The sequence below is a fragment of the Furipterus horrens genome, unplaced genomic scaffold, assembly GCF_987537825.1.
Source record: "Furipterus horrens unplaced genomic scaffold, mFurHor1.1.pri manual_scaffold_17, whole genome shotgun sequence".
NCBI classification, from domain to species: domain Eukaryota; kingdom Metazoa; phylum Chordata; class Mammalia; order Chiroptera; family Furipteridae; genus Furipterus; species Furipterus horrens.
The window spans coordinates 98,226,073-98,245,365 of record NW_028327187.1 but is presented as its reverse complement, the minus strand read 5'-3'; the positions used below and the strand labels follow the sequence as shown (position 1 = coordinate 98,245,365).

The 19,293-nt window shown below is 37.8% G+C and overlaps 1 protein-coding gene across 1 annotated transcript in view; it reads right to left on the bottom strand.

Moving 5' to 3' along the window:
* The window catches only part of DMD (dystrophin), a 1,939,482-nt gene that overhangs the window by 1,357,362 nt on the left and 562,827 nt on the right, over nt 1-19,293 (bottom strand). The window contains exon 13 of the mRNA XM_090265340.1: nt 8,551-8,670. Coding sequence (XP_090121466.1) covers nt 8,551-8,670 — 120 coding nt within the window. The remainder of the gene's footprint in view (nt 1-8,550; nt 8,671-19,293) is intronic.

Sequence of the window (19,293 nt, the reverse complement as noted above, 5' to 3'; positions counted from 1 at the left end):
TACAATGTAACAGGAGCGACAGCTCTACCTGGGGCGGAGGCAAACAAACACAGGAGCCTGTCAGAATGAGGAGATAGAGAAGTATGGCCCAAAAGGGGGAGAGATCAAGGTTCCAGTGGAAGAACTAAGCAATGAGGAGATAGCGAACCTAACAGATGAGGAGGTAGACAACCTGACAGATGCAGAATTCAAAACACTTGTGATAAAGATGCTCACAGACTTGACAGATATGCTTGAGTACAGCAAATGCATAAGGGAAGAAGTGAAGGCTATGCTAAGTGAAACACAGGAAAATCCACACAAAACCAATGGTGAAGGGAAGGAAACGGGTTCAAATCAATAATTTGGAAGATAAGGACGAAAAAAACAGTCAACCAGTACAGAATGAGGAAACAAGAATTGAAAAAAATGAGGAAAACTTTCCAAATTCTGCGAAGGAGATGGACATACAGGTCTGGGAAGCATGGAGGGTCCCGGGCAAGCTGAACCCAGAGGGGACCACACCAGGATGCATCAAGATTGAGATGCCAAAGGTGAAAGATAAACAGAGAGTCCTGGGGGCAGCAAGAAAGAGTTAGAGAGTTAAAGAGTTGCCTACAGGGGATGCCTATAGGACTATCAGCTGATTTCTCAGACACTTTGCAGGAAGGAAGGGACTGGCAAGCAGTATTCAATGTGATGAAAGGCAACTTGCAACCAGGATTACTCTAGACATCAAAGCTATCATTTGGACTGGAAGGGCAGATGAAGTGCTTCCCAGACAAGGTGAAGCTAAAGGAGTTCATCATCAACAAGCCATTATTATATGAAATGTCAAAGGAACTTGCTTAAGAAAAGAAGATCAAAACTGTGAACACTAAAATGACAACAAACTCACAGCTATCAACAACTGAATCTAAAAAATAAAAAACAAAATTCAACTAAGCAAACCAGAATAGGAACAGAATCATCAGTAATGGGGATCATTTAGAGGGTTATCAGCTGGGAGGGGGGAGGGGGAAAATGGGGAAATGGTGCAGGGGCTAAGAAGCATAATCGATTGGTACAAAATAGACAGGGGGAAGTTAAGAATAATATAGGAAAGGGTGAAGCCAAAGAACTTATATGCACGACCCATGGACATGAACTAAGGGGTGTGGGATTGCTGGAGGGAAGGTGGTTACTGAGCAGAGGGGAGCAAAGGAGAAAAAAATTGGGACTACTGTAACAACATAATCAATAAAACATACTTTTAAAAAATTACCAAATTGGTGAATTCTCATGTAGCCATTTTAATATTGAAGATGGAAGAAAGTATGCAACATTTTCAGCATATTATGCTTTATTATTTCAAGAAAGGTAAAAATGCAACTAAAATGAAAAAAAAAAAATCAAAAGATCCATGCAGTGTATAGAGAAGGTTCTGTGACTGATCGAACATGTCAAAAGTGGTTAGTGAAGTTTCTTGCTGGATATTTCTCGCTGGATGATGCTCCATGGTTGGGTATACCAGCTGAACTTGATAGTGATCAAATCGAGACATTAATTGAGAATGATCAGTATTATACCACATGGGAGATAGCCGGCATACTCAAAATATCCAAATCAATAGTTATTAGTGAAAATGAAAAATGTGTTTTATTTTACAAAAAAAAATATGAACTTTTAAAAAATATTTTATTATTTATATATATTTTTAGAGAGAAGGGAAGGAAGAGAGAAAGAGAGGGAGAGAAACATCAATGTGCAGTTGCCTCTCATGTGCCCTGAACTGGGGATCTGGCGCCTGCAACCCAGGCATGTGCCCTGACTCGAAATCAAACTTGCGACCCCTTGGTTTGCAGGTCAGTGCTCAATCAACTGAGCCACACCAGCCAGGGCCATACAAACTTTTTAGCCAACCCAATATAAATGAACATTCTTTACAGGAAACCAATATCCTGGAAAACTCCAGCAAAAATAATAAAATTCAAACCAGCACTGAACAGAAATATTAGTCCTTGTAATCTAGATACTGTATCGTGTACAGAGTTGCATTAACTTACTAAGAATCTACATCATCTTGCTTTGATATAATATTAACCTTGTGCCCTAGTAGTATCTGCCATCTGCCTATCTTTCCCTCCCTCTCTGTGTGTGTATATATATATATATATATATATATATATATATATACACACACACACACACAAACACATATACATCCATGCATATAGAGAGAACATAAATGTATATAAATGTGAATATATAGATATATGTGTGTATATATACACACATTTGAATAGTTATACATACATATTTATATTCACACAAATGGATGGGAAGTCACATCTTATCAAAAACTTAATGTATTTAAAGATACTGCTTTTTATAAACAGCAAAATTTCTAGCAATAAGCACACCTTTTCTGATTTAAAACATGAAAGATGAGTGTATGATGTTTGTGACATTCTAACTTCACAGGACATTGCTATATACCTTCTAATGTCACGTGGCAGAGGAAATCACCCATTAACCACTCCTGTTCAGGTAAAATTTACAGTTTCCTAGCTAAATCCTCCCATGGTTTCTTTCCCCCAAATTTTCTGACACTGCATTTTGAATAAAGGAGTCCAATAAAGGAGTCAGTCCAATTCTCTGGCACATAAATCAGACACCAGAAAGAAATATATTACAACACAGATGTTCTCCACCAACCCATGCAGGCGTAGAAAGGTTCACCTTATCAACAATATCATTGGATGCTTTGTAAAATACTTAATGGAAATCAGATACTGTTCATTATATTTGGTCTATTCTGTTGAATCAACCAACTTAATAAATCCACCAAAGAATTTGTCTTAATAATAATACCACATCATATTTGTACAAATAGCTTATTGTTATCTGATATAAAGTCAGTTTTCATGACTAGATTTGAGTCAATGTGCCTTAGCTCTTAGAGGCCTTTCTCATCTTCAAAAATTATTTCTACAAAAATTCCAAGTTTATTGACTTCATCAAATGAGCAAGAAGTCAATACGCATGGATTGTCTTATGCTTAATAATAGGCTCTGCAATTTGTTTTCTGGGTTTTCCTTCCTCAAAAGATGATGCTTGTCTGCATGCATTCTTTTTAATATACCTATATACCATTAATTCTCGAAAATGGTAGATTGTGACTTTGAAGTCATCTAACAAAATGATCCAAATACCTTTTATTTGCCAGAAACACTCCTGGGTCTGTGGCCTTGGGCAGCTTTACTACATCTAGTTGGACTCTCAAGTATTAACTTGCACAGAAGAACATACCTACAAATGGCACTTGAATGGCGCTGCCTTTTCTCTGGAAGGAGTTTTTATTAGAACATCTCCTGTAATCTATGGGCCTAAGCATGTTTCTGAATCTTTTTTACTAGAACCAGCTCTCTGCTTAAAACAAAAGGCTTTCCCTAAGTGCCATTTATTGTCTAGTTTTCAAGTTTTCAAATGTCAAAGGCCCCACAGGACCTGTGCATCTCCAAAACACCTCCCGTACATTGTTTCTGCTTTGCTGGAATGCCACCTTCTCAACAAAGCTTCCTTTGACCACTTCATGTAGAACTACTCCCCGCCCCTGTCAATTTTTCCCTACAGTCCTTATCACTTTTGTCATAGTATAAAACTTGTTTAATTATTATGATGCACACTTAGAATGTAAGTTTCACAAAGGAATGATTTATATTTTGTCCATACTTAACCTCAGAGCTTAGACTTCTGGCTGGCCCCTACTAGGTACTCAATATATATTTCTCAAATGAATAAAGAAATGCTGTTCTTCTGTCCAGAACACTTTTCTACTCTTTAGTGTTGCCTAACTAGCCTCTATTTTCCTGACCTCCTGGAGCAAGACAGGTCATCTAGCAAATTTTATTTTTGTCACACTAAACTCATCATGGCTGTAATTTTGCATTTAGTCAGTGCAGGTCCTGGAGAGCAAGATTCATGACCGGCGCCCCTGCCTCTCCTCCTTATTGTAGTCCAAATTGTCATCCTGGCAGAGCTGCTGCTCAATGCATGGCTTTTGATTCAATGAATTATAGCAGAATTTAGTATCACACACTAATTCTAATTCTTAGGTAAGTCCCTATTGACCTGCCAAGCCACCTCTAGCATCATTGTTCTGAATTCAGTGTTTTAACTTAATTGGCCCTTTTTTAGTCCTTGAGGGTTACGTGCTCACTTGCCATACTAATTCTCCTTCCTGGAAATTGTACCCACATGCACACACTTCATACAGCTCCCTCCAACACAGCCTTTAGATCCTCATTTTCCTAGGGAATCACTTCATGTCTTCAAATGTCAATTTTAATCAGATGAATTTGTTGTCACAAAATCATGTTCCTTTTCTTCACAGAAATAAATTGTGTCCATTCCAAAGTATTTGCTAATTTTTTAAAATATCGGTTCAATGCCTATTTCGTCTGCTAGACTGCAAGGACCAAGAGAGCGGTCACCAAGTCCACCACAGATGACAAGGAACCAGCATTTGATTTCAAAGAGGGAGCCTGAGAAGTAGCTACCACTGTTTTGAGGTTTCAAGGAAAGCAGGCAGTAGATAAATTACTCCTTACCTGGAAAGGGAGTGACAATGCTCTTTTTGCTCCCTGTTTTACCTGTCCCCTAGCAGAAGCCTTGGGACGTTGAAAGAATGTAACAAGTACCCATTGAGAAAATGAAAATGAAATGCAGAATGCATAGAAAGAAATGGCTGAAGACACTACATACATTACCAATCTCAGTTGCTTAGCAAGCTATTCCTCAATAAAACTATTTATTGGCATCATTGCTTACCAATCAGACTCTGTCTACTGACATCCTAGAAGTCTCTAAAGTTAAGGACAACTTCTGACTAGTTGTGACAATACTGAGGGACATGCTGAACTGCTGAGAGACTCAAATTAATTTACAACAGACTACGCTTTCAGAATATTATCCTTCATAAGCCATGCCATCTTTCAGAATCCCTATGCACATGTTCTGACCTAACTTTGTTTTCCTTCTAACCTTTTTAAAAATATTTTATTTATTTGTTTTAGAGAGAGGGGAAGAGAGGGAGGGAAACATCAATGTGTGGAGGGTGCCTCTCACACCCCTAATTGGGGACCCGGCCCATAACCCAGGCATGTGCCCTGACTGGCTGATGACCCTTTGGTTCGCAGGCTGGTGCTCAATCCACTGAGCCACACCAGCCAGGTCTCCTTCAAACCTTTAAAAAGAAAGGCTTCTAAATGTTAGAGAAAATCTAACTTAAGAGTTCACAGAACTAAGTCAACAGTTGTAAAGATATTCTATGAGGAGTTATTTTTAGAATTCTAACTCAAGATGACAAAGAACACATTCCTTTCTTATTATTCAAAAAATCAAGGACTTCCTTCCCTAGTTCTCCCCATCTGTATCTCTTAACTGAAGGCCACTGGGTATTCATTTTGAGGCTCTGGATGGTACTTCAGCTAACTCAGGCGAAATGGATGAGGGCACTGTGGTAACACGGGAGCCCGCGGTGGAGAAATAAGTTGTGGCGCGAGCATTCAACACTCTCAGACTTTGGGGAATAGCTTGGGGTGACCAGACCTCGCTCTAATAAAAGCCCTCAAAGATTCTTGTCAGGTCCCTACCAGATCTTCCCCCCTGGTATGAAGGTCATATACCTGTTTCTCTTTGCCAAAACACTTCCCATTACTTCTAACAGAATTCCTCTGGGAATATGTTAGCCCATGATCTCTGATGTACACATGGAATTTTTATCACATGCAGAAGATACTTGTGTTGCTGATCAAGTGGCTCCTCCAATGTATCAGTTTATTTTTTTATCCTTTATTACTTCTTCTGTCTTCCTCATCTTTACCAACCTCTCTTCCTCTTCCCTTTCCTTTTAAAAATTAAATTCGTCGTCGGCAGCCGTCCGTCTCGAGAGACGATGGTGTAGCTTCTTAAGAGTCTATCTGCACCGCCGAGAATGGCTGTGCAGTCCGACTCAGGAGTGACACGGTATCTGTCTCCTCCCGTGTTGAATCGACATCTTGTGATGACGCTGGAGTGTCCTCTCCAGTGAAGCTGAAGCTACAGAGCCTGGGCAGGGTGATATGGAGGGTCTGCTGTTGCCCATGCAGCAGACCCCCCCTCTCTTCGCAGCTGAAGGGTCCAAGGGAAAGACGGAGTCAATACAGCTTGGCTTCAGGTGCGCCGCAGGAGTTGCCGGTGTTGACTACAACGTCAAACCGCCTTAGGGACTCCGGCTCCGGATTTTCTGTCGGGGTTTACTCCCTTAGCCTTTCCCCTGAAGAGGTATGCCGCAAGGCAGTGGAGGTTTGTTGGAGTCAGAGTTTTCCTTCTCTGATGTGCCCTGACTGGAAGATCGAACCAGCGACACTTAGCTCGCAGGCCGATGCTCAATCCACTGAGCCAAACCAGCCAGGGGCAAAAATTAAATTAGGCACCACAAAACTACATTTGTTTGCAAAGAACCCAAGAAAGAATCATGCAAATTTCAAAGGCAAATGAGAGCCCGGCATTCCAGGGCAATTCAAGCCATTCATTAAATAAGGCATCGAATTCAAGCATGGATTCCTCTGGGACTGAGGAAACCGATGGGATGAGAAGAAAGAAAAGCTAAAGCAGGGATTCTCTCAGCACTTAATTCCCTCTAACTCTGCCCTATTATACACTAATCTAGATTATCTAGAAGTAAGGTGACAGCAAGGAGCAATGTAGATAGGAAAGAGGGTATCAAAAGGGGAAAAGGAGTCGAGGGGGAAGGAGGCAGTTGGGGGATAGTAATCCACACTAATTAAGGGGGGGGGTGGTAACGGACATGCACAGCCATTTCAGTATATGACTATGGGCAAAAAAATAGTTGAAAAAGTAACGCAAACAGGGTAAAATATAGAAAACCTTAGGACCTCCACTCTTAACTTACCCTTACCTAAGATCTAACCCAGCCACCACCTGTCAGTTCTATGGACTGCTTTTCCAGGTGGCCTAGCCCCACAGGTCACCTTGGAATAATTATATTCCAAACCTAGCAGTACTAGGCCTGGTGATGCCCAAATGGATGTTTTTCAGTTGTTATTTTAACCAGAAATACTCTATGACTTAGAACAATTTCTACCTTAACTTTTTAAACCAGCCCGTCTTTCCACCTCTGCCCCCAGACTCCTTTTATCTTTTCTGGACATTTCTGAGAAACACTGGATATTAGGTTTTTGCCGTCTGTAATTAATTACCATGCTATTGTGTCAAAAGTACAGAATTCCTTAATAATGAGTATAACAGTGGCATGACGCTAGCCCTTTAGCTGGTCATGAGTGTGTGTGTGTGGGTATGTGTGTATACGATACACTTGATTGTACATTCAATGCTACACTATAATATCAGATGTCATAAACCTGTTTGAGATCTGTAATCCCTGCAATTTCACTAAAACATGAGCAATTACCATGGGTAATAGTATATATTAAATGCTCAGTTGTAGGAGTTCAAGACTTTTCTCTTTGTTGTTCAGCAATGGCAAGTGAGATACCATTATTGGAGACTGGCAGTCTAAAGAAGTAACCTGAGGAAATGATATTTCACTGGGAAAAAACAAAACACATACACACAATTCACACAATAAGAGAACAAGACAGAGATAGTTATAAATTAGGTAAGAGAAACTACATTTAGAACAACCTTGAGCTGATAAAGCTATTTAAACCCTCATTGATTGGATGCTTAGATATGTCAAGACTACCAGCCCTTCACTGTCAGAGAGGAAAGGCAGGCATTGGGTGGGTACAATGAAGACTTCAAGTATCATCTGTAATTGTGTATATATGTGAACGTACATATCACATTCAGAACAATAAATTGTATTTTCCCATATTGTTGATGCTTTTGAATATGTATATACACTTTGTTAAAATTGTTTTAAATTTTTTTTTATGGTAAAACTTTCTTATTCGCAGTTAGAAGAAGAGACGAAGAACATGATAATATCCACATTCTCCTTTGTTTATAGGCACTGGTTGTATTTCCAAGGACATAGCTACTATGACTCCGACTGAACGAGGACTTGAAAGGCTATCTGCTCCAACAAAACTTCCATGACTTCAACATCCTGCTATATGCCCTCATCAAAACTACAACTGAAGGCTTTCAAGAAGGAATACACTAGAGGGGTTCAATTTATTGTTATTTGATTGAATGTGATGCTGTGCGCGTGTGTGTGCACTTTACTTTTACCTTTGTCCTCATTAGACTGTAGTTTTAAAATGGGCATAAATAATATTTCCCTGATCAATTATCTAATATATACTATTCAGCTATAATAAAACAATGAATCTGCACGTATATATTACCCCAAAGGTCAGGAAGCTAGTGTCACCAAGCAGTATATAGTTATTGAAAAAGAATTATATACAAATGGAATCTTATCTGAATTGGTTTAAATAAATATATTGCACTGTAAATATTTGTAATATGCAAATTTATTATAAACTTACTAATTATATTATGAATAGCAATTAATTATTTTAAATGGCATAGTTAGTGCATTAAAGAAAATCATCTGACCTTAAGTTGTTCTTCCAAAGCAGCAGTTGCATGATCTCCACTAGATTCATCAACGACCACCACCATGTGAGTGAGAGAATTGACCCGGACTTGCTCCTGTTCTAGGTCTTCTTGAAGCACCTGAAAGATAAATGTTTCAAGGAAATTAAAATTTCTTCCCAAATTAATATGATATATTTCTGCCATATTTTGAGTAATTTTTAAAAAAATTTTTTGTGAGATAATTTGCACCAAATTGACAATTGCTGGGAAGCAAAACCTCAATGGATTGAGAAAATCCTCTGAAAAATGGCAGTTTTGCAGCTTATTTCATACATTACAATCAAAAGAGAAGACGGAAGTGGGTCACATGAAATCCATTGGTGACAGAATAGGGAGGCAAGAGAAAGCAAAGGTGAGGGTGGGGGGAGGGGTGGATCTCTGGGGTTGTATAAAAAAATAAAATCATGGACACATACTTCTTTTAGACAGGTGGGTACAGGATAGTTAACAGTCAACAATTAACATGGTAACAGTAACAATGGGAGGATTTGTGGTCTCTCTCCTCTGGTGGTTGTGCCCTTAGGGTTTGGAGAAAGGAGGTTACCTGACATTCCAAAAGTATGTTATCAGAGCTGCAAAAAGACAACAGACAGGCTCAGTTAAGGGAAAGACTGACCTTTGTAAGGCAAGAGTCTAGCATAGGACATGACTGCCTGCCATAAACTGCTTTTAGTTAAAAAGTTTTCATTCTGGGCCATCCTATGTGGTTACTTTATGTCTCTGAGTTTGTCAGGTCACCATGCAAGCCGCCGAAAGGCGGAACATGTGGACCAAAAGGCTAATGTAATTTTTATTAAACCAGAATCATTCTAAGCAAAGTTTCAGCTATGATGCTCAGCAAAATCTGCACATTTCTACCATCAATTGACCTAGAAGGTACAGAGGGAGCTTGCCTTCAGAAAGGGGTGGTAGGATGTTCTGCTCCTTATCCCACCTCTTCTCACTTTTCACACACTTTTCTCCTAAAATTACCTGCTGCTTCTGGCATCATCAGCACCTCCGTCTCTACTGAAGTTCTCCATTACCATTCCAAACAACAACAAAAAATTCTCTTAAACCAGCAAACCCTTCTTGCTGCTGCCTTAATGTGTGTTCTTCTTCAGTAAAAATATGTTCTGCTTTTTATTTATTTATTTTTAAGAGTTTATTTTAATTTATTTTTAGAAAGAGGGAAAGGGAGGGAGAAAGAGAGGAAGAGAAACATCTAATGGTTGCCTCCTGCACACTCCCAACTGGAGACCTAGCCCACAACCCAGACACAAGTCCTGACTGGGAATCGAACCTGTGAGCTTTCAGTTCACAGGCTGGCGCTCAATCCATTGAGCCACACCAGCCAGGACCTATTTAAAGTTTCTCTTTCCACTTCCTTACTGTACTATTCTCTTGGCCCACTATCCCATTGAAACATCTCTTATAAAGCTTGCCATCAACCTCCAGGTTCTTAAATTGAACAGCCATTTTTTTTTATTGCATCTTCCTTGACATTTTAATTACTAACCTAATTAACCACTCATTCATTCTTGTCATCCCCTTCTCCTGAGCTTCGATTATCCTCCTACCTCACTAAGTGCTGCTTTTTAACTCCTTTGCTGGCTCCGTGTCCTCTGCTCAACTATAAATCCAATGTCACTCCTCTGCCGAAAAACCAATGGATTTCCATTACCCTAAGAAGGAAAATCCTAATTCCATACCTGAAATCATTTTATGATCTAGCACCTGCCTACCTCTCGAACCTAATAGTGCCCGTTGTTCCTGCTGACACTGTTTCAGCCACACTTGTCTTCTCTCTCCCTCTCCCAACAATGTGTCAAGCTGTTATCTTGTCTGAATTGTTCTTCCTTCCTATCTTTAAATAATCTCTCCTCCTCATTCATGACTCAGTTTATTTAATTTAATTTTTGTTTTCATCATCCCAAGTCAAGTCTCCTTCCATCTCCATTTGTCTCCCTTTTCCCCTCTCCTACCTCCCTCTACTCTTCTTTCCTTGGGGTAATCACCATACTGTTGTCTATGTCTGTAAGGTTCTTTTTCTTTGCTTCATCCCTCAGTTTAAGTGCCACCTGCCCAGAGATGCTTTTCATGCAGATGTTCCCTAAATCTGTTCCTTAGCTACTCTCTTTTTCTTTCAAAATTTTTGAAGATTTTATTTATTTATTTTTAGAGAGAGGGAAAGGGAGGGAGAAAGAGAGGGAGAGAAACATCAATGTGTAGCTGCCTCTTGAGTGCTCCCAAACGGGTGCCTGGCCCACAATCCAGTCACGTGCCCTGATGGAAAATTGAACTAGCAACCCTTTGGTTCACAGGCCAGTGCTGAAACCACTGAGCCACACCAGCCAGGGCTCTATCAATTTCTTAACATAACATTTTCACTACTCAATATTTTCTTATGTATCAGTTTAGCCATTTGTTGTTTATCTTTAATTACTGGAATATAAAATCCACTGGAACAGGGACATTCCCTGTCCTTCACACTACGTATTCCAAGCCAATGAAGATCAGTAACTGTTGGTGAGGGCAATACACACAGACGAATTTGCCCCTTTCTCATCGCATAAAGATTACATTCTGATAGGAGGAACTGGCTTTTTAAAAAGTGTAATCACAATTACACTAATGATCACAGATAACCACACAACAGTACTCCAAGTTTTAAAAATCAGAGTATGTGATTTTTTTGGTAACGATAAACAGGGGCAAAGAGAGGAATAAGTAAGAGATAAACATAGGAGATGCAAACAGAGAAGAATGCTCTAGAACCTACACATCCTGCCTGGGGTGTCCAGTTTTCCCAAGACCTTATCATGATGCACTGATTATCACTGCGAAACCCTGAATGAGTATGCAAAACTTCTAGCCATTCATTTGGCTTCTTAGGACATTTTATTCTCTAATATAATAATGGAGAAGCAAGTTTGGGACAATGCCTGCCACTTCCTGGAAAACCTGCCACCCCTCCTCGTGAAACAATGATACATGTACCTATCAGTCTAGCTTAGTGATCCAAACACTATGGCAGCTCTAAGGGAAGTTATCACGACTGGCTGCGTCACAAACTCAAATGCACGAGCCTTTTTAGCCTAGGACTTTTATCCTTCAAGTCAAAACATTTCAGAGCACTATAAAACCACTTACTTTTAGTTCCTCTCTCTAGATTTTCACGCTACATTTTCAAGTGGAGCAATTTAGAACAAAATGACTATGCATCTATTTTGTGCATGGAGTCTATACTGTACCACGCCTTTGACATTCCAGAGCTCACACTGATTAATAAAGCTCTTTCTGCTATGAGGCCAAAAATGGAAACATTAATATTCAGAGTTGTCCTTGAAAGTCATGTTGAGTCTGAAGTTTTCTGAGTTATATAAGCCAGGACCGGGAACATTTTAAATGTGTCAGCCAGGAATTTTAGAAATAATAATTACCATAATAGTTTGGTAGCCAATACAGCGTACATTGGTTTCCTTAATTTGACCAATTCTTCTTTTTCCTGTCACTCAAGCATGAGAGTGTATAAAATTCCATATATTCAAAACAACTCTAAATAATGCTATACTGTTCAATTTTTACATGTAACTTGTTAGTTTTACTGTTTTAATATATTTTTGTAAAGGAACCAGAGCATTGTTTGATCCCTGAAATGCTTATTTTCACACTCAGATTGAGTCTTTTTAAAGCATATGTATTATTAATTTTCCCAAGTACTTGGATTTCTGGTTTTGTTTTGCTTATCTCTTTGTTTTAGAATCAGAAATTGCATTCTTGCCATATTGATCAAGGGTTGACATGTTATGTTTTCACAGCAGTACAGAAGTACCACTAAAGCTAGTTGTGGGTTGACAGCTTTAAAATCAAACACAAAAACTATCTGGGAGAATCTCTCCACAGTGGCTGAATAGTGTAAAGAGTGCACAGCCCTGGGGCAGATTAGTATAAACTCTGTTCCCAGTGTCTCTTTTCTCTCCCACGACTTTTTTCAAATTATATCCCTTCTTTCACTCCTCATCAGGGATTAAAATAAGAAAGGTTAATTGACCTTTCTGAGAATGCCCAACAGCTGCAAGACAGAAGCTACTACAACATTATCATCATATTTCCCATTTTCTCATAGCTTAACTATGGAGATAAGTATTCATAAATATCATAGTATTAGCTAATCCCTCCCATATCAGCAAAAGACAAAACACTATAAAATATCCAAAGTCCAGAGTTCATTTTTACAAAAGGCTTATTCTTACAAGTAGCGTTAATGCTACACACAAAACAGTGAGTCTAGAAAGTTAAATTTTCCTGCCAACTTATGTATCTATAAATAAGGGCCAGATCATTAGTCTGAAGTATACCCTCCTGCTTCCTTCCTTGAGAAAACATGAATTCTCAAGACTACTAATTTTTAAAATACATTAAAGTTTTATAAAACCATTTTAAAATTAATTTTTAATTAAATATTTAATTCTTCTGGATTAGAAGTTCTCTTAGCTAGGTTTATACTATGTAAATTTACAGTTGATGTGCTAATTAAGCCTGAAGTATGAGCCAAATTATTCCAAATACAGATGTACCCCCAGAGAAGGAGGCTAAAATTTGTGCATATCAGATAATAATATATTCGAATTAAAATGCTGTAATATGATTAAATTTTATTCTTTATTAAAAGCATATAGATTATTTACACACATATATACATACTAGATATTTTATTATGTATGTCTTGCCATTATTGTTATACTTACCAGAGTTATTAAAATTCTGGCATGCTAATTAAATTTCTATACCATTATTAGATAGATACAAATGCCAGGAATGTTTGTTCTCTAATGTCAACTAATCTTTTCTTCCCTTATGACAAGAAGAAAGGTTAAAAGTGAAATTTAACATTAAAATTGCTTAGATATGACAAACTTAGGCTGTTATACCCTCCATAAATAATTCTGTTTATTAATCATCCTCTAGTAAAAGCATCTGACCAAATTTGTTACTCCCTTAGTGAATATTCACCATTTTATGATTTAAATATGACTTTCCTTCTAGTTCCTTCAAATGTCATCAGTGAAACTGAATTCTTCTTGTTATGAGCCATGTCAAGCTGGTTTCTAAAAACTGGCTTAAGACAACCAGTGGACAAAGAGTCACTCAGCATTTCCTTCAGACTTATGCTATGATTCTGTAACTTCCTTATTCCACATGGCAAATAATGCCTGGAAAACAAGAGCATGGGAATATGTAAGGCTAGGGGATTATTGAATTTAATGCTTAGAAGAGGTGAAGAGTAATGATTAACAGAAAGGCACAGTAATAAAAAACAGAAACAAGGCTGGATCTCCTGTAGGCTCCCCAGGAGGGCTGACAATATTTGCCTTGGCCACAGTATATGCTCGGCAATATGGAACAGGAAAGGGCAGTGGTTGCCTTCACCTCAATGATTAACCGACAGGAAGTGGCCAACACTTTGCAGGCCCTACTCACACACACACAGCCACTATAAACAACACAAATCATGGGTTCTGCATGGATTCTAAGGCTATCTATTGCCTCCCACCCATCACTTTAACACAATTACAACGTTGTTTACGAAAATATTAAGTTTAAGTAATTTGTAGTATTTTAGCTTAGTCCAATAAATGGACACAAAAGGAAAGACTAATGAGCACAAATGTTGTATCAAATAATAAATATACAAAAAATCTTAAGAAACCAAAACAGTTTCTGGGAACATGGGATAAGTCTAACATCTAGGAAAGTAGTATCTCGGAAAATATATCTCAGGGCAAAAAAAAAAAAAAAAAAAATCCTCTAGATATTTATGAACAATTAGCTAATGCAATACATCTGGATGGGAACTGATTTAATTTTCAAATAAAAAGAGTCCTTGCTAAATGGGAAAGTTTTATGATTTCTTAGGAAACGATGGGAGGTAGACAATTTACCCTTTGCTTCACCTCTTCTTTTATGATCGCTCTCACTTACTTCTTTCTGTCACCTCTGCATGCGCTAGGCTGACTACCCCCTGCTTCACTGAATGAAATGATCTGAAAAGGACTTGCCATTTCATTGTCAGTCTGATATACACCTTGCTAAACCTCGCTGATCACAGTATTGTCTAGTTCCCCAAGGTCTATTAACAGTATGTAATTTTGTTGTACATTTGCTGAATATTTTTAAATAAGCTTCCTCAATAGGTGCTTCTGGAAGAGCTTTTATTTTGATACCCACTTCAATGTAGTTGCATAGTTATTAGTCTTTATATCAGACCTAGTGTATTTAATCTTTTCTTAAATAAAATGTTTATTTTTCCGCCAACTCTCCTAAATTGCCAAAAGGGGGTGGGGCAAAAGACCATTTCAATGAAGACATTTGAAAGATTTTTAAAAGCACCTAATGCTTTCCAATCACAGGAAGGGCTCAATAAATATGAAACATTGTTTTAAAACAGAGTTGGCAATGTACCCCTACATGTTTCAGGATATAAGCAGGAAAGAACATACTGTGAATGACAGACTGATAAAAATATGTGCACGTTTAAACATGTGGGTCTCCAATCAGAGTTCCTGAGTGGGATTCCTGGATGCACTGCACACCAGCTACGTGACCTTGAGAACGTTTTCAACCATGCCAAGCCTAAGCTTCCTAATTTTCAAACTTGGGATAGTAAGAGTACCTATTTCTTCATGTGGTTAGGAAGAATGAAAAAGCTGTAACTGCTTAGCACGTGGCCTGGAACACAGTATGAACTCAGTAAATACTAACAGCTAGTTAGTTCTAAAACTCACATTGAGGCACATTCAGAACAAAGACTTGAAACCATGTTGCGAGAAGCCAGAATTCACCTAATTCCCCCTCATCTGATTCACCCTTCCCACCATCCTCTTACTCGGGCACCATAAGGCCAGGAAAGGAACGTGGTTTGGGGAATCCAGGAAAAGGGGGGCTTAAGTTACAGCAAAGTTGTAGGATCTCAACAAATATATATAGTGAATTTTAATTCTTTAAATAAGACTACCTTCTAAATTATTTACATGATAGCAACAACAGTAGTTTTAAACTAACCAATCGAGTGGTCTCAGACATTGCTAATAGCATTTTTAGAGGAGCTATTTCATAGAGTGAAGACAGACCCTAATCACTAAACAACGGACCTCGATTCTCCCACCTTTCCTCCTGCTTCTACACTCCACGCTGGCGGGCAGGCATGCATGCATATACAGTACCCCATGTATAGTCACGCCACTGAAATCGGAAGTTAAAGTGAACTCCAAGAAAACCTAATAAATAATTACAAAATGCCTTTAGCCTGACAACGATTGTTGAAAAAGAAGAGAATGGGAGAGAGGGTTGGAGTGGAAGTTTCCAGGTGCTGCACAGAAGGTCATATACAGTGATTAGCTAATAGTATATAGATGTGATATTCAATCCTACAGATTGTCCTCCTACTCAAACATTACTGTCATTCTCATCATAAGCATATTTTCTCTTATGTTCCCTTTCTAGTTCCTTTTATTCCCTGATTTTTAAAGAAAGAGCTACAGGATAGATGTTGGAAAACTATTTGCTTAAGAATTTTTCTTTTGAGCATTTCATACACAGCTACCACTTGGATGTACTCTTCCCCCATGGCTGACTGAGTTTGAAGACATGCATTCAGTTTCTCTGTCTGGTCTAGATACCCCCCAGCCAGGGGAACCATGTGCAATATTTCTGCAGTGTCTTTGCTATGCTCTATATTTGCTCTAACCTCTGGAGTCAAGCTTCACTGGAATCTGTGAAGGGAGGGAAAGTCTGGGTTCAAAGCCAACAGGTCAAGATAAAAATTCAAGTCTATCAATGACTATTCAAGTTACCTTGGGCAACTCAACTTCTATGAAATTACTTATTTATCTGAAAATTAGAAATTAAAGCCCTACAGGACAGGTTTAGTTCTTGAGTAAAATGAGACAATATATTAGAATATTCCAGCACAGTGTTTAGTAAAGTTGGTAGGTGGTGAGAAAATGCTTATTTTCTCGTATTTCTGATATCATCACCTTGCTATTCCATTCCTACACCAAGATTCATGGAAATAATCCAGCTAGACATTAGTATTTATTTTCAATACCTTTGATAATTATATTCTATGTCTTTCAATTACTAAATATTCTCAGTGCGCTGAAAGTATAGAGCAACATGTAAAAATATCTTATTTACCAATTTTCTCATTCTCAAAAGCTATGACCCAGACCTTTAATTGTTAAAGGAATATAAAATGTTATCCAACATAAGTTACCTCTGAAATATGCAGTTCCATTAAATGAGAGGAGTATAATAGTCATACCATTACAAATCATTCTGTTTATAACAGAAGTATTAAACATAACATGATAGCAGAGTATGGTTAACAATGTAACTTTCTTTAGAAAGAAACACAGCACCATATTGACCTTTATTTTTAACATGAGATTGGATGTATGGCCAAGTATTTTGTTATATCAGTTGCATGAGTATATTTTTGAAGAAAAATTATTTTATTCAGATTCACATTATCTTATCTGCTGTAGCTTTCTTGTGAAGACTTTTTCCCTAAAGTGCATTCTAATATGTTTATCTACTTAAATAATTCATTTACATTATTAATATTGTATTATCTATTGAAGGGAACTGAAATTAATTGTTATTGGTTCAGAAAAAATAGAAATACTTTACATGTGACTAACTAAATAATTGAGAAACAGGGTCCTTTGTTTTCTTTTTACCCTCCCCAGAAGCCAGAAAATTCTAATAAAGAAGCATTACAGGAACAATTAAGTATAAAACATTAAGTTGGTGTCTCTAAGATGAGAGGGTCTTGGGTATTTATATTTTAGTAGATGCACTGATGTACTTTCAAACAGAGCAGCAATATTTCAAGCAATGGTACTGAATCAGTACTCAGTAATTTCTAATTAATCAGTAATCTCTTAGCTGGGGTCACCTGATTTTGTTAAAATAAGAACATGGGTATGAATTTCATTATGACTATTATTGTTGTTATTATTTAACCAATGACATCACCTAGAATGTAAACTTTTACTTGGAATTTATTACTTGTTTATAGAAAATGAGGTGTCCCCTCAATTATTTTTTAGAAATTTAAAACTGAATCTTATGCACATACTACTAAATACACTATATAAGTATGATGTTCTTTCTGATATTAACTTGCCACTTATTTATGTTGAAAGAATATTATTACCACAGAAATCATTTTCATTAAGGTGAGAGTCATGTCTTTTACAATAACAGTTAACGTCACTTACATACTTCTGTGTGTCAGATATATTTCTAAGTGCTTTCTATATAATTATGTATTAAATATTTTCATCTACCCTATTAACAGGTGTCACCATCATTTTCCTGATTTTATAACTGGTGAAACTGAGGCACTAAACAGTTAAATCACTTTTGAAATTAAAGGGCTCTGTTTTGAACCTAGACATTCTGGCTCCAGAATCTGTAATATACTGTGTCTCATACAAGAGAAATATTAATATAGCTCAATTAAGCATAAGGTTTAGAGACATCTGTTTTGTATAGCTTCACATCAGAAGGCACATAAACAGAAAATTAAAGTGTAAGTTTATATGTATTGCATGTAGTCAGCTGAGTTACAGGTTTTATCCTCTGGTGACATTTAATTCCATCTACCAGCATACCACATTTTATGTTTTTATTTTTATTTTTTGCATACCACATTTTATTGTGCCTCACTTTATTGTGCTTTGGAGATGTGTTTTTTATAAATTGAAGGCAATACCCTCCACCAGAAAAAAATATCACAATTCACTTTATTGAGATACTTCACAGCATTGGTCTGGAACTGAACCTACAATATCTGAGATATGCCTATATTACATTTTAAAGACTCTTACATATATGCTCAATAGTTAGGTCCTACTGTATGTTTGTACTGAGCTTTTCACAAAAGCAGTGTTGAGTGCCTCTTCATGGGAAATAGCTTTTTGAAAGCCATGTTGGCCTTGGATAGTCTTAGTGACAAATGCTCATCACGAAAGAGAGCTTAATCTGAGATTTTTGGCATTTACTAGCAGGTTCAAGTTTCTTTTATATTCACGGCTTAGGTTCTGTGGATACTACTGTTTTTTACTTTTCTCTCGTGAATCCTTCCTATCTGGATATTCTCTCTTGGAACCTCCTTGTCATAATGCAGTGTATTGATATGGTCACCGGGTCTTCTCCAACTTGAGAGAATGCATATTTTTCTCCCATGATTCCCGTTCCCTGCCCCTTAAAGGTCAAGTAAGGTCTATATGGAACCCAGAGAAGTTGATAGAACAACATCTAGGCCTTTTTCTCTCATTTCTTAATATAATAAAAATCTGGGAAGAAAGGTTATGTTGAAAGCCCAACTTAGAAGGACCAACAAGACTTGAATAAGCCTAAGACTGAAGCCAGAGGGTAGACAGAGTCCTTACAATTTATAGGAAGTGGTTCAACAGAACTCAGGAGACCTGGATTCTATATAGAACTTTAAAAAATGAAGTCTTTAGCCCTGGCTGCTGTGGCTCAGTGGATTGAGCGTTGGCCTGCGAGCCAAGTGTCACTGGTTCGATTCCCAGTCAGGGCACATGACTAGGTTGTACATGAGGTCCCCAGTTGGGGATGCGAGTGAGAGGCAACCACACAGTGATGTTTCTCTCCCTTTCTTTCTCCTTTCCCCTCTTTCTAAACATA